Source organism: Prunus avium, chromosome 2 (genome assembly GCF_965620075.1).
Source record: "Prunus avium chromosome 2, drPruAviu1.hap1.1, whole genome shotgun sequence".
NCBI classification, from domain to species: Eukaryota; Viridiplantae; Streptophyta; class Magnoliopsida; order Rosales; family Rosaceae; genus Prunus; species Prunus avium.
Window position 1 is genome coordinate 1597036 of NC_142285.1, and position 14717 is coordinate 1611752.

General features: G+C 37.9%; 3 protein-coding genes across 5 annotated transcripts; 1 reads left to right on the plus strand and 2 right to left on the minus strand.

Annotated features, from left to right (window-relative positions):
* The first annotated feature begins 1696 nt into the window (after window positions 1-1696).
* Window positions 1697-9073, plus strand: LOC110764215 (RNA binding (RRM/RBD/RNP motifs) family protein). 3 transcript variants are annotated; one of them, XM_021967129.2, is made up of 9 exons: window positions 1697-2222; window positions 5027-5127; window positions 5259-5619; window positions 6436-7272; window positions 7387-7432; window positions 7643-7704; window positions 7795-7901; window positions 7996-8083; window positions 8320-9073. In XM_021967129.2, exons 1-9 carry the CDS (start codon window positions 2088-2090, stop codon window positions 8617-8619), a joined length of 2037 nt encoding a protein of 678 aa, XP_021822821.1. In that variant the 5' UTR covers window positions 1697-2087; the 3' UTR covers window positions 8620-9073. The 3 variants fall into 3 exon arrangements, with proteins under 3 accessions (XP_021822821.1, XP_088105112.1, XP_088105111.1); XM_088248986.1 differs by lacking the exon at window positions 1697-2222 and adding an exon at window positions 2261-3124; XM_088248985.1 differs by lacking the exon at window positions 1697-2222 and adding an exon at window positions 4368-4508.
* A 659-nt stretch (window positions 9074-9732) lies between these two features.
* On the minus strand, window positions 9733-10779 carry LOC110764220 (uncharacterized). Its single transcript, XM_021967135.2, has one exon. The coding sequence runs from the start codon at window positions 10695-10697 to the stop codon at window positions 9792-9794; it is 906 nt and encodes a 301-aa protein (XP_021822827.1). The 5' UTR covers window positions 10698-10779; the 3' UTR covers window positions 9733-9791.
* A 1001-nt stretch (window positions 10780-11780) lies between these two features.
* Window positions 11781-12194, minus strand: LOC110764206 (arabinogalactan protein 23-like). The gene has a single exon (XM_021967120.2). The coding sequence runs from the start codon at window positions 12086-12088 to the stop codon at window positions 11879-11881; it is 210 nt and encodes a 69-aa protein (XP_021822812.1). The 5' UTR covers window positions 12089-12194; the 3' UTR covers window positions 11781-11878.
* Between the last annotated feature and the right edge of the window lie 2523 nt (window positions 12195-14717).

A 14717-nucleotide genomic window follows, 5' to 3' on the forward strand; every position in this document is an offset into this window, starting at 1 on the left:
AAATCTTGCACAAATTTATATACTATTGCTTCTAAAAAGCCTTTTTTTATTTATTGATTGTCACATTTTGAGTGTTAAATCTCATATTTGAACAATAATATGAGATTTGAATTCATGTTAAGGGGGAACCATATGTTGGAAAATAGTGTCTAATTACTATATTATTCTCATATAAAATTCAAGAAACATTAATGTAATTAAATGCACAGTTTAATGCATACACATGAGCAAAAATAATGCTACATATACATTAAGTACTTGACCAAAAAAAGACATGAAGTAGAGGCAAAAAAACATGATAATAGGTCAAGATAGGTTATACTATGTCCTTAGTACAATTTGCGCCCACTATGTTGCTCATGGTTGACCAATACTTGTCTTTTAGAATACAATAATCATGCCCTTACAGTAGTAGCACCCTAAGCTATAAGACTCTAGCGAACCACAATTATACTGAACACTCTCTCGTATAAACTCAAACCCTTATTTAGAGTGCAAGTGACTCACAAAATGCTATGACTTCATTTAGGGAATGTTTGTGAGTGCTTCCGGATTGGCTAAAAGCGTTTTATGACAACCAAAAGCGCTCCTAGTTGTCTTTGGCATAACAATTAAAACGTACTTATGGGTCATAAAAACACTTTATGAAAAAGCACCTATCATGTGCTTTTTAGGAAGTACTTGGATTTTTAACAAAAATTTCAACGTTATTCCAATAAAAGTGTTTCTAACAAAAGTACTTATAAGCAGAAGTGCTTCATAAAGAAGAAGTCCAAAATAATTACATTTTATAGACGTGGAAGCGATTGTTTATAATCAAATGTATATTCTTCAAAGGACGATTTGCTTAGTTTCACTTATAATCAAATGGTCACTACTTTTCATGAAAACCCACATCCCATGCAAGGCCACATCCTTAAGGGTGGACCTACGAAGGGGCTTAACTGGGCTTTAGCTTAGTGCTGGTTTTGTACTTTAGTCTTTATTGTACAACAAAATTCACTACAATTTCCCAACAACAAAAAAAAATTAGCCCACATTTAGAAAAATTAATGGGTCCGCCATTGCACATCCTAATTGACATAGCATTTACATTCAAATTTGAATTATTTAATTAATTCAAAATTAAATTAATTAACAATCCCTTACATGAATGAAAACTTCTTGTACAAGATGCAAAATAATATGCAAACACTTGCGAAAATTTATGACTGAAAAATAAGGTATCAAGATAGGTAGCTTTAGGTTTTGAGTTTTCCGCTAAAGGGGCAATGGAAAAATACTTTGATTTGCATACTAATGGTTTTAGGTTCGAACTCTTATGGCACCGTGGTAGAGTGTGTGTGAGAAACCCCTATGGTAGTTTAGACTATCGCTTGTATTATATATAAAAAAGGTTTTGAGTTTTCCACTATTTAATTTTATTTGGACCGTTAGATATCGAGATGAAAAAGTATTTTGAATTTGGACCATTGGATAACAATAGTCAAGAAATCCTCTGTTCAGCAGTTAAAAAAAAGCAGCAAATTTTAGGTTTGGATCTTTGGGTTGGAGATAGCCTAAAAAAAGCCCAAATTAAAATTGGACCGGATTGTCTAAATCTTTGAGAAGCTGACCTAAATAAGAATAAGAATACATGAAAAAGAGTTGGCAAAAAAGGGAAAAAGCCCATAAACAACCATACGAATTATTATCCCCAACCTGCAGCAAACAAAGAAAGCACAGCATTCCCACTCTCAGTAGAAAACTATAATTTGCGATATATAATTTCCCAAAAGGCACCTCTCAATCAAAACACTCTCTCTTCTCTCTCAAAATTCCATTTTCTCCCCGGAAATTTGCTCCCGGGGGGTTTTTTCCCATGAAACCCTGTAACCCAATAACCTAGGAATTCTTTTCCATCGTTTTCCCGGGAAAATCCCCTATCTTTCCGTTCACAGTTATCGCCCAGTTCCGGAGGAGGGAGGGATTTGATTCGGTTGCGGATATTTATAAACCCGAGAGCTAGGGGTTTGCAATTGGTTGAGGTTTCTGAAGCATTTGGTAAGAGGGGTTATTTTGAGGCCGGAAATTAGGGTTTTGTGGAGATGGGCAGCGTAGATCGAGTCGATGATAGGACCTTTAGGGTTAATTTGACGGGCGATTCAGTTGTCAAGTTGAGAGCGAGTGTGAGGGAGAAGCTTAAGGAATTCATGGGGGATTACACCGACGACACTCTTGTGGTACGGACTCTCTCATTTGGCTTTTGGTCCCTTTTGCGCGTTGTTCGTAAATTTACGATGATTGTTGGCCAGTTTTCAGTGGTTTGATTGCGTTTTGGAGCATTTGTCGGTTTGATTTTATGTTTTAATTGGGTGATTGCATATGGTTTTCTTGGTTATTACTTTGTGTGGAGGAAAGATTTAGCTTTGGCTTTGGTTTTGGCTTCGCCGTCTAAATTATACTTATCCTGGAATTTAATATATTTGGCTGCCAATATTGATGCCATGAATTGGGTTTAGTGAACGTTGGCTAGGAAATGTTGCCATTTGCTTTAAGATAGGCGATCAGGTCCGACTTGGAGATGCTAAGCATTGCAGTACTCTTGAATTTTGGTTTCATCTAAGTCATTACCCAGATGTTTGAGTTTATACTATTAGTTGGTATGACCGTATGAGTATGTAGAGAATGTTTGCATTTCTCTTGCCTCAGGTCAGGTACATTTTATGATTGAAAAAAGTTAAGATACCTCACTCCTTTGGATTTTCTTGAGGAATATATGCCCATTGTTCAAAATGTGAGCTGTAAGTGTGCCATATGTTTTAGGCTTTTGTTTATGACTGCATTGCTTGGGCATTTTTATACGGAATCTTTTAAGGTGGTTGTCTGTGTGGGGAGTTTTAAGAGGCACAAAGCTTCCAAGATAGTTTATTTTTGAGAGGGAGGGAGAACATACCCTTGTGAAAAAGTCTTCTTGCAGTATTGCTCATGACCTATACGTGCAATGAATTTGAAACATCATTTTCAAGGATTGGTGCTGGCCCTAGACTTATGAGGAATAGAGGCTTCGAGCCTAGGGTTTACTTGGGGTCTTGAGATTAAGCTACTGTGGAGGTGGTATGTCCAACACACCATTAGGCATGATGTAAGGGACATGCTTTTTAAGGTTTCCATAATTGAAAGTTTAAAACATAATTTTAGCAAGCTTCGGGTACTTCTTGGACTTTCTTGGGACACATTGAGATTGCTTTCTGATCTTATTATGTTTTTTTTCTTTCAAGGATGATCCTCATCTGTATATTATAAAAGTGACAGGACCAAAAAAATTAAACAAAAAAATTAAATATCCTGAAGTAGTCTACCAATTTACTTATCTTTTACACAACACAGTTGAGAAGTTGCATATAAGTACATGTATATGTCTCTGTTTTTGGTTGTGGCATTGCAGATGTATTTTTTGTGTAAACGAACCATTTTATATGTGCAAGTTTTGTGTTTCTTGAGATTTACAGTCTTGTTTAATCCATTGTGTTGTTTCTTTTGCCCCATATTTCATACGGTAAATGATATGAATGCAGTTTTTCAGGGTTGGTATATAAAAATGACTAACTGGCATATAACCGTATTGTATTTTTATTTGTTTTAGATGTGTATGGGTGGCACCTAAGGTCTATAGTATAAGTTTATTAGTTCAAGATGATGCGAGTATTCTGAGTCTTGTCCAGTTCCATCTCAGACCTATAAGTATAAACTTCTAAACTACATCTTTGATAATGAAGGGTTTCTAGGAACCAAGGCTTATTATTTAGGAATATACTTGTAAATTCCTCCTCCCTCACTCTGTCCTTCTCCTTGCCTTCACCCCCTTCTCTCTAGATATTTATGTGTATATAAGCTTAAACTGCATACACCTATTCTCTAGTTCTCTTGTTTTGGGCAGAAATCATAGAATAGGAATAAATGTAACTTGGCTTATTTAGGGGCAAGATATTTTGTCTCTCTCCCCCGCCTCGCCCTCCTTTTAATATCATTTTTGCTCAATTTGGTGACCATGGGGAGATGCAAGGTATATTTGGGTTGAATTTGATTGATCAAACTTGGGTGTTGCTCTTGGTGTAAGTTGTATACTGGTTATGCTTTATGTTGGATTTATATTTGGTTTTCTTCTTATCTTGTAAATTTGGGTGTAATTTAGTCCCTGGTTGTTAACAAATGGGTTGCTGGTTTTTAGGTTTCACTTTTTTAGGCTTTATGGTGGTTGTGTAATTGGTTAGGCTTGGGTTAGCACATTTGATAGGGCCGGGTTTTATTTTATTTTATTAATTTTTCCCCCGCGTGGGTGGGCTGGTTGGGTTCAAATTGCAATCCTTTTACGCCTTATGTTGGACCTATATTTGGTTAGCGCCGGATAGAAGACTCATGGCTGTTCAGTGTCTTGCAGAATAGGGGTCTACTGGGTTTGTGGTGGCATATTTTGAGGGATTAGAAGAACTGAATTTGATAGTTACGAAGTTTGTGGATTGTGGAAGGTAAAGTTATGCCAGGCATAGAGGGGTTATTATTATACCTACATGGTAGTTTTTTTCTTTAATAAAGTGATTCTTAGTTGTCGGATACTTTTTATAGTACAGAAACATGTGTCACTCCACTAGTTTGACTAGAATTATTTCCACTTAAAGGACCATAAGTTATGTCATGTGATGGGATTTTGTACATTTGAGATTTTTCCTCACGTGTATAATGTGGAAGTAATGCCATTAGAAGAGAGTTATATGCATACTATTTAATGTTTAGTGATATGACAGAATTTCTTCTCATCTCATTTGTTTAATATACACATTTCAGTGGAGTTTAATTTGCATAAGATGAGAGTGAAACATTCCTTTTGTGGATGCTTTTCTTCTGGATGACCAGTTGGCTGTCCTCTCCATTTTTGTTTGTGTTTCATTGTCTACTTGGGTTCATCCTCTTGGTTTTTTCTTTATGTAGAATTATGCACAACTTATGCCATTAGAACTGTAGCTCAGTTTTCTAACTTATGTTGCAGGAATATGTAATTGTCCTTTTAAGGAATGGCAGGCGGAAAGAAGAAGCGAAGAATGAGTTGAATGTATTTTTGGGGGATGACAGTGATTCTTTTGTTTCTTGGTAATTGGTTATTTTCCCTCTTTTATGACCAATGTTAGTTCATAGATAATGGTTGTTTAGCAACCTAGCTCTGGTCACACATGTATTGTGGACAAAAGTTTTAATTATTTGTTTAAAATTTTCCTCAATAGGTTGTGGGATCATCTGGCTTCAAATTTGGATTTGCATGTGCAATCTCAGGATTCTGATATGGAAGATGCGAGTAAAAGAAAAACTACATCAGGTGACCAAACAGGAAATACTGATTCTTACCATTTGGGTTCTGAGCCAGAAAGAGAGAAGTCTAATAAATTAACTAGAAGCCGGCACAATAGGGAATGGAAAGGACTAGCGAGGGATGCAGCTGAACCCCCTCCTTTTCTAAGCTCTGAGATTGGAGATATTCATGTAGATGAAAAAAGTCATAGCAAAGTCAGTCGTGCAAAATCTCCTTTGCGCCAACCTGCAGCTCAGAGGAAAAGGATTCGGCCTGATGAGCGACATAATACAGAGGTTTGAATTTGTAATTTTTTCTTTTATGATCCTGAAGCAGGGTCTAGTTGAATTTGACTCTGATAATTTGACCTTGGGTCTTGCAGCTGTTTTTGATCAGTGACATATGATTAATGTTATAATTATCTGTTCTTCAGTTGTATTGACTGGTAAATTTTTTTTGTCAATGTATTAAATAGTTATAATTAATATATGCTGAAGTTTGGCATAGACTGCTATATTAAAGTATTCAAGGCTGATATTCAGTTCTGGAACTATCCTATCTGTAATTTGGAGTTTTCAATTTTATACTAATAAAATCTGAAAATTTGTTCAAGTACTCTTGTAAGCGATTGTCTTGTTTATTATTCTTCAATCAGTCTGTGGTCCATTATTGATCACGTTTTATGTGGAACTGAAACAGCAATTTCCTATAATTTTCTTTTTAGAAATTTTGCTGTTGATATCATGGATTGGCTTTCATGTTGTTGCTTGGGTGTCAATAAACTGTCTTTGAACGTATTAACGGTTTTCAATGTACATACAGCTGATCTTGTCCGCTTTTGCTAATCCTCCCTCTGTTAAGATGATATTGTAGACTAGAGTAACTATGCTATTTATGTGTTTTTAAGGAAGATCATTTTGGACTGCTATAACGGGTACAACTAGCCTTCTTCTGACATATCGATGGGTTGAATCTTAAAACACTACTTGCTCTCAGGCTTGACAAGCCAAACAAAACGATAGACTATATTTATTCTGCTCACAACTTTTTTGGTATAGAAAGTATGTACTTTGATAACTATTATCCAACTTTCTCATTTAATTTCTTGACAGAGGGAACCAGTTTCTCAAGTGAATATTGATGCCCCTCGACGGTTACTCCAATTTGCCATGCGTGATGCGCTGACAACCTCAAGGCAATCAAATTCAACAATGCAGCCCACATTGAAGCGTCTCCGTTCTGTGGTTTCTACACCCACTGTTGACTCATCAGTGGCTGATCGTCCTCGACGAATTCAATCTGTTGCCAGGGTGCCAAATCCCATGTCAACTGTAATGAAAGCTGTTGCAGAAGCTGCTGAAAATGTAACAAGAGTTAAATCATCAGGTAGTGTGTTTGACCGACTTGGTCGTGGAATGGATGTCTCAGAGGCGAGTGGCCCACTTGCATCGTTTAGAGAAGCTGCTACTGAGGATGGTGTATATGAAGATGCCATCCAAATTCGTGAGCAAATGCGATCAGCATATCCAAAAAAAAGTGAACACAGTGGGCAGTATGTAAGGAATGCAATCTTAGAAAGTGAAACTGGTTTGGCTTCTGATTGTATATCAGACAATGAAGGGTTTGATGATGTCAATGTTATGGGTCGTAGAGTTACTGATGTTTCTCAAACTGGGACATCTGGTGGAAGCAAGGGCGCTGACGATGTTATGCGGATATCAAGGAATAAAGATCAGGGTCAACCTACTGCACCTGCAAATTCTGCTCAGAAGATTGTGAACATATCTGTGAATGTCAATACTTGGAAACCACCCCATTATCAGGAGCCAAGAGAAGTTGCTGACTCAGATGACTGGACTTCCATACAGGATGGTGAGGTAGGGGTTCCCAAATCTGATTTACGGGTCATGAAAGAGAACAGCAACCCTGTCACCGTTAGTAATGGAAATGTAAGATCCATCTCCCCAACCCCCACGCGGCACTTTTTTTTTCCCGTCCACAGTACTTTTTTTTTTGGGGTGCCCTGGAGACTGCCATTGAATATGTTGTTTTGATGATAACAGGCGAACCCTGCTGCAGATTCTCAAAGGATGCTTTCCTCTTCTACTGGTGTGTTTTGAAACTCTGAAATAGTCAGCTCTCTTTTTGCTTCCATGCTAATATCGTAATTCCTGTTACTGTTCCCCCTTATTTAGGGGAGTCAGGACCCTGTTTCTAGCTCCTCAAACAATTGATTTCCTTATTGGTGCTGTATCATCTTGATTTGAGCACTTTGCAACTTTACATCTTATTAATTTTTGTTCTTGGAATATCGTGCAGGTCTATATGCTGCTGGACGTCCTTTGGAGGATGCAGAATCTCGAACCATCTTTGTTAACAATGTAATAGCTCCTCTTCTTGTTCAAGGTTTGACATATTGTCTTGGTTCTGTGCATTATCAGTTTCGATTATATTTTGTTATGAATGCACAGGTCCATTTTGCTGCTACAAAAGATAGTCTTTCTCGACATTTCAACAAGTTTGGGGAAGTGCTAAAAGTGGTGATACTTACTGATGCAGCAACTGGGCAACCTAAAGGGTAAGATGTGTCATCTCATCCGAATCCTTCCTTTTTCTTTGCAGATAATACATATTCAGTTGTTTTTCTTTGCTAAATAACTTTACTTGAGCAGGTCGGCTTATGTAGAGTTCACACGGAAGGAGGCGGCAGACAATGCATTATCTCTGGATGGCACCTCCTTCATGTCACGGATCCTTAAGGTAATGATTACCTCTGATTGTTTTTGCTATTGTGAGCTCTTTGGGAACATACATCATATTTAGCTTGCTTCTTAACATATGATCTTGTAAGGTAAATTGTTCATAGCAGGGAATATGTGTGCTGATTGCATTTTGGGCTGTGACCGAAAATGAACATGGAATGGTTTTATTTTTTAGGGTTTAAAAGGTAGTTACTTTGCAACAAAATATTGACCCTTGTTGTCATCCTATTGCAGGTTGTGAAGAGGGGCGCTGCTCATCAAGAAGCAGCTCCTGTCATGACATGGCCACGGATTGCCCGGGGCTCCCCATTTGCCACTGCGAGGTTTGCTAGGTCGCCTTTCCCAAGAGGCATGTCTGGTGCATATAGGCCTCGTCCCCTGATCAAACCTGGTGCCAGAAGCATGCAGTGGAAGCGGGATACTCAAGCCACTCCAGGTGAGAGTGGTGCTCCAGTCACTAGCAATCCTGTTCCTTCACCGACAGCTCGTAGTCTAACCTACGTGCGAACAGAACCTAAGCCAGAGGGCAACTAGTCCAAAAATGTTACCTTCTGCAATATGCCCGACTTGAAATTGCACCACTTGAAATGCTGGAGGTTGTTGGAAATCCAATAAATTGGAGTACATTCTTTTTGTAAATGGTGGAGAACATTGTTACATGGAGGCTGAAGTGGAGGGGAAGGTTTCCCTACTCGCAAATTTTTGGTTTATTTTTTTGATTTGGAGATATAAGAGGGGTTTGGTTGTTATGGCATGGGATAAAGCGAGGGAAAATATTTTGGATCGAGTCCTTAGGTGTTTTTTCCGGAGATAATATTGTTCGCGATAAAATTTGTGAATAGGGCGGACGGATAAATGGTTTCTTTTTTGAAGGATAATCTGTTAATTTTGCTTTGTAATATTTATACATTGATAAACAAAAAAAAAAAGGGTAAAAAGGATGAAAAGAGAGATTAGTTGCCTCGTATGTTAGCAAAGCTTCTTGGTACTTGTTTTTCTTTATTGTGGTGTTCTTTTCTTTTTTCGTTTAGAGATATTGCAAATTCAATTTAGTAATGTCTGTCATGATATGCCGCGTTTTTCAGTAATGAAGATGCTAAATATTCTTGAATGAATCACTGCCAAATAAGAAAATTAGAATAATATATCCCAAAAAGAAGATAATAGGGTTAGTTATTCCAATTGTTCCCCTCTCACTCCCATTAAATTTTATGTTTCTCATTTTTTTTTTGGTACTAGTAATTGTTTAGCTTGCTTCCTGCGCATGTAGGAACATTTTAGTCTCCAAGTCCATTACAATTGTTGCCACCATATATTTTGCCAGTTACAATTGCAAAACAGACCACTGCATCCTAAACATAATTTCCTAAGACATTTCCAAATGACCTTCACAAGGGAAATGCTCTCTTGCCAAACGGTTCGACAACATAAGATTTTGATTATATCGCCGTAAAATGAATCTGGACCATTGATTGAGTTGATTATGGTCTAAATGTAACAACATACATGTAGCAGGAACTGCTGGTATTTTCAGATGGTTGAACTGATAATGCCATTGGCTTGATTTATAGGCTGGTTTGGTAGATAAAGATGGGATTATTAGATTCGTTTTCACTTCCCGTAAAATAAAAGGATACAAAAATCCAATAACATAACAATCATTTATCAAAATTCATGAAAACAATCTCATGAACAAGAATTAAAACTCATCTTGTAAGCACAGCAAACAAGACTCCAACTGACAAACCAGCAATACACAAGAAAGAAACCCCGCGAGCCCGAACAAAGAAGACATTCAAATTCTTAGCAACCTGAAGAGTGAGTGTCAAAATCTGCAACCTACCTTGCTCCTCCATCTTCTTAAAGAAGTAGATCGGCTTCAGACTCTGCCTCAACATGAATGCCAATGAGATCGGCAACCCAAATGCCAAAATGCTCTGAATTGTGACCTCTGGAATTGGCGTGGACTTGGTTATGTATGAAATCCAAGCTCCAACGCCAAGCTGGACCAACCCCAGAAGAGCAAATGCCCTGCTCAGATTATACATGTTCTTTGCCATCCCTTCAAGAACTTCTCTGGTCTCATTGGCCAAGGATGATAAGTCTCGCTCCACGGTCGGTCCTTCAATTTCTTGGTGCTTGAAATCAGGGTTTTGACTAGGGTATTCACTTGGGGTTTGGGGCTTTTCAGATTCTGATGGTGGTGAACTAGAGGTTGAAAGAAATCTGGGTCTTTGATCTGATAACCATAAATTGGTACTGTAACTTGAACATGACTGTGTAAAACCAAAATTGGGTTTTTTGGGTTGTGGATCAAAAACCCTTTGGTGCATAAATTCAGGGTGTTGAGTACTGGATTTTCTAGTTGGTACCCAAATGAGATTGGGGTTTATGGGTTTTGGATTTGGTGCTGTTTTGTAGTCTTTGACAATGGTGGTGGGGTTTGAGGGTGTTTGTGAGAAAGTGGAGTTGGAGGAGTGGGTGAAGGGTTTAGGCGTAGAGTCTTGGAGATTTTGGGTGATGAGGTAGGTGGAGGATACAGACCATGATGAATAAGGATGAGAGAGCCTTGCAAGCTTGGAGCTGAATCTGCGTGAGATCATGGCGGCCATTTTTGGTGAAACAAAAATTCAGAAAGACGCAGAGACAGAGACAGAGGGTTGGGAGACAGTGAGAGCCGTGAGGTAAGAGTTTAGGCTTTTCAGCCGAATGACCCCAATGTAGACACCCGGCCCAAAATTATTTCAAGCGGGCCATTGTGCAGACCCAAATTGGAATATTTGATTGAGGAAGGAGTTTAATAAATAAATAAATAAGGATTATTTGATTCGATTTTCTATGTGTAGTTTCTACTTGCTTGTTACTGCGTTATTTTAAAATAAAATAAAATAAAATAACTGGTTTATGTGTTAGGATATTGATTGATGTCATATCTCAAAAGTGGAAAATCTTAATTCTGTCGTCTAGTTCATTCATATTATAACACGTGAATAAATTCTCACATTATAACACGTGAATAAATGAGTTCTAATGTTATATAAAGTAAAAGAGTTATACTATGTAACTGTATCTCAATAATTCCTCGTTTTCTAGAATTTTTAGGCATTATATGATAACCACTGTGTGAAAGTGTGACCGTAATAAAAATGGGCCTGAAATAATTAGGGCGGGTCGAATCAAATCAAAGAAAGATTCATGTTACCCGCTAATAAGATTTTGACTTGATTTGGATTAACAATATGGGGCCAAATGTCCTATTAAGGAAGTTTATGAAATCTCATCCAAAAGGTAATAAACTTTCTCAAATCATTCCATAGAATTCAGAATAGATAAAGTGGCTCAAATTGAGGACTAAGATATAGTAAGAAATCCTTAGATTCCCAACGAAATGAGGTAAGAGATCAATCAATGCGATTATGCGACAATATATTTGGTATTAAGGATAGTATTTAGACCTAAATACGAGCTCAGCCAAGATTTCTACAATACAACTCGCACTTTGCAGTTGTGAGATTAAAAAAGTAATTGGAACACATTCTCACTATAGGTAGCTAACAATATCAATTGAAAGCTTGGAAAATGGAGATCATGCACCAAAAATAAATAAAAAAAGAACAAGAAAGAAAAAGAGAAAAACCCAGAACCAGAAGCTCTTTTAACTTATTGCATTATAAGTAAAAACAAATGAGATTCAAGAGAGACACCCTCCAATCTCTATGAAGTAGTCAATAATTCATGAGCTAGCTCTCTCTTAACTCTCATTCTTTTATTTTTTATTTTTACATAAATTTATTTACTGCATGTAGTAAGCAATGAAGGACACAATGTAGGCACCAACCAAGGACCCCAAGACAGGGAGGCTGGCAGAGGCATCATTTGCGGCTCCTTCTGGTCCTGGGGCAGGGGCAGGGCTGTGGGTGTAGGCGTGACCCTCATGAGCCATCACAGCGCTGACAGAGGCGGCGGCGAAGAGGACAGCGCAGACAATCTTCTTCATTTCCATGGTGGCCTTGTGGTGGAATTTGTTGGGCTGAGATCGGTGAAACTTGACGTTGAAGATGAGCAGTGAAGAATATTCGCTGAAAACGCCTTGGAGTTGAGAGTGCTGCCTTAGGAGTTTGGTGGGGGGTTTATGATGGATTTAAGGGAGATTTTCATGCCTTTCTTTTTGGAATATCGCAATTGATAGGTAATATTTTTATATATACCATTTTTGGCATTTTCTGTTTTGGGGTAAATCATAATATTGTTGGTAAGGCTAACTCTTTTGTATATTAGTAATAAAATAATAAAATAATTATAAATATCGGATCAGTACGGATTTTCGTCGGGTTAGAAATATTGTTACTTGACTTTTTAACCAAACATTTCGGTACGGATCGGATCAAAATAATTAAATAAAAAATAATTATTTAACAAAACCAAATCATACCAAACAATCGATACAATACGGTTGGTATGAGGATAATTCGGATGAAATGTCCACCCCTAAACGTGATATAAGTAGGGGTGGGCACGATATGGTACGGTACAGTATTGGGCTCGTACCGCTATCGATACCGAAAATTAAAACCGGTATGGTTCGGTATGGGATTATGGTTTGCCAAAGTTGGTACCATACCATATCGTACCAAATCAGTATCGATATGGTACGGTACCATTTCGGTATCAAAATGATAAAACTAAAAAAATGAACCAATTGAATATTCAACCTATTCATTCACCAAAGATTCAAAGATTCAACAAATTCAACATCCAAATCCTAATCAACCAAATCAATATCCATCAACAAATTCAATATCCAAATCAACCACTGTGGTGGGGCTTCTGGCTGCACAGCACACTGTGGTGGTGTTGGTGATGTTGCCGTTGAAGAAATAGCAAGCCCACTATTCTCCTGATGCTTACTTGATCGAGACTGCATGACAAGAATTAACAAAAATCAAAATTAACCCCAAAATAAAGTTTCTGCTTCACATGCATACTTTCCAACATATTTAATCAATTCAGCAACATTTCAATGCAAATCATCAAATCAACAATTCTTTCCAAAATAAATGTAGATATTGTCTTAATTCATCAATTCAGCAACATTTCAATGCAAATCAAAAGCTTATTATCAAAAGTTTCAATTCCAGACAGAGAATTTGTTGAACATAAACTTACCATTTGAGTTTGAGTCTTCGATTTGGGGCTTCTAGTTCCAGACAGAGAGAGTGATCGAGAGGAGCAGCCTTCGTCGATTTGGGGCTTCCAGACAGATTGAGAGATCGACAGGTCGTCAATTTGGGGCTTCAAAGACAGAGAGAGAAAGATCGAGAGATTGAGACAGAGAGAGATCGAGAGAGAGATACATAGATCGAGTCGAGAGAGAGAGAGAGAGAGATTGAATCGAGAGTGAGACAGAGATCGAGAGATCGATCAAATTCGAGAGATTGAGTGAGTGAGACAGAGATCGTGAGAGTGAGAGAGTGAGAAAGAGACAGAGATCCAAGGGTTTGGCCTAGTTTGATCGATCGAGGGCGACTGAGAAAGATCGAGAGTTTGAGAGAAAGAGAGAGTTGGCTAGGAGTGGGAGGAGAGTTCGAGAGTCTGGGTCTGGGTGAGAGATCGAGTTGAGAGTGAAAAAAACTCGCGTATAATTTTGTTTAGGGTTACTATTCGGTACGGTACGGTGGCATACGGTGGCAGATATATGGTACCACACCTGTGTCATACAAGACTGGTACGGTACGGTATGATACCATATTAATTCGGTAGGCATACGGTACGGTAGTAAACGGTATGGTATGACACGATATTGATACGGTTTCGGTATATACGGTATAGATGCCCAGCCCTAGATATAAGGGATTATAAAAAATGTTAGGGTATATTGGGTGTTGTGGTAAAGTGTTTGGTCATCTATAAAAAAAAGGAAGACAAGAACAATTAATGCATTGGATATTAATTACTGACAATATGATGCAATATTTCCGAGTTTGTGCTAAGGAAATCCATTTCTCATGTTTATTTGACGTATGATTAAGTCTAATGTCTGTTAAAACAAATTTGCAAATAAATTTTGGGACATTGAGATTTATAATAAATTACAATAGTTAGGGGTGTTCCGTTTCACTCCCAAATCATGGGCAATTAATAGTGAATCAAAATAAGAGGAGAAACGAAATCAAACCAACCTCTTGTGCGGTTTAGGCCTAAGCTCAACACTCTTTTGGTTTTCTTTTCTTGTTTGTAATTTAGCCCAATTACATTACAAAGTTTTATATTTTTGTTTACCCTCTATTTGGATGAAGGAATTAAAAATGATATATAATTCTAAAATGACAGAATTTAGATTTTCATTTCTCATATTTTCATTCTCATGAGAAACACTCAAAACATGGAGAGAGAGAGAGAGAGAGAGAGAGAGAGAGAGAGAGAGAGAGAGAGAGAGAGAGAGAGAGAGAGAGGGTTTAGGCCGGAGCTTCCCGAGCTCAGACCGGCGGCTATGGCAATGAATTGCGTCGATTAAGATAGGGGGAAGATAGAGGGAGGAGAGGGCTACTACTTTTCCAAGTGGTGGCGCAGCTTGAGGTGACAGCGACTGGGTAGTTTTCCAGTCAAAATCCGGCACGATCTTGAGTCTCGAT

Coding starts and splice junctions, on each gene's coding strand:
- LOC110764206 (XM_021967120.2), bottom strand. CDS start 12,088: ATGGAAATGAAGAAGATTGTCTGCGCTGTCCTCTTCGCCGCCGCCTCT.
- LOC110764215 (XM_021967129.2), top strand. CDS start 2,088: ATGGGCAGCGTAGATCGAGTCGATGATAGGACCTTTAGGGTTAATTTG. Junction 2,223..5,026: donor ACACCGACGACACTCTTGTG/GTACGGACTCTC, acceptor CTTATGTTGCAG/GAATATGTAATTGTCCTTTT. Junction 8,084..8,319: donor TCATGTCACGGATCCTTAAG/GTAATGATTACC, acceptor ATCCTATTGCAG/GTTGTGAAGAGGGGCGCTGC.
- LOC110764220 (XM_021967135.2), bottom strand. CDS start 10,697: ATGGCCGCCATGATCTCACGCAGATTCAGCTCCAAGCTTGCAAGGCTC.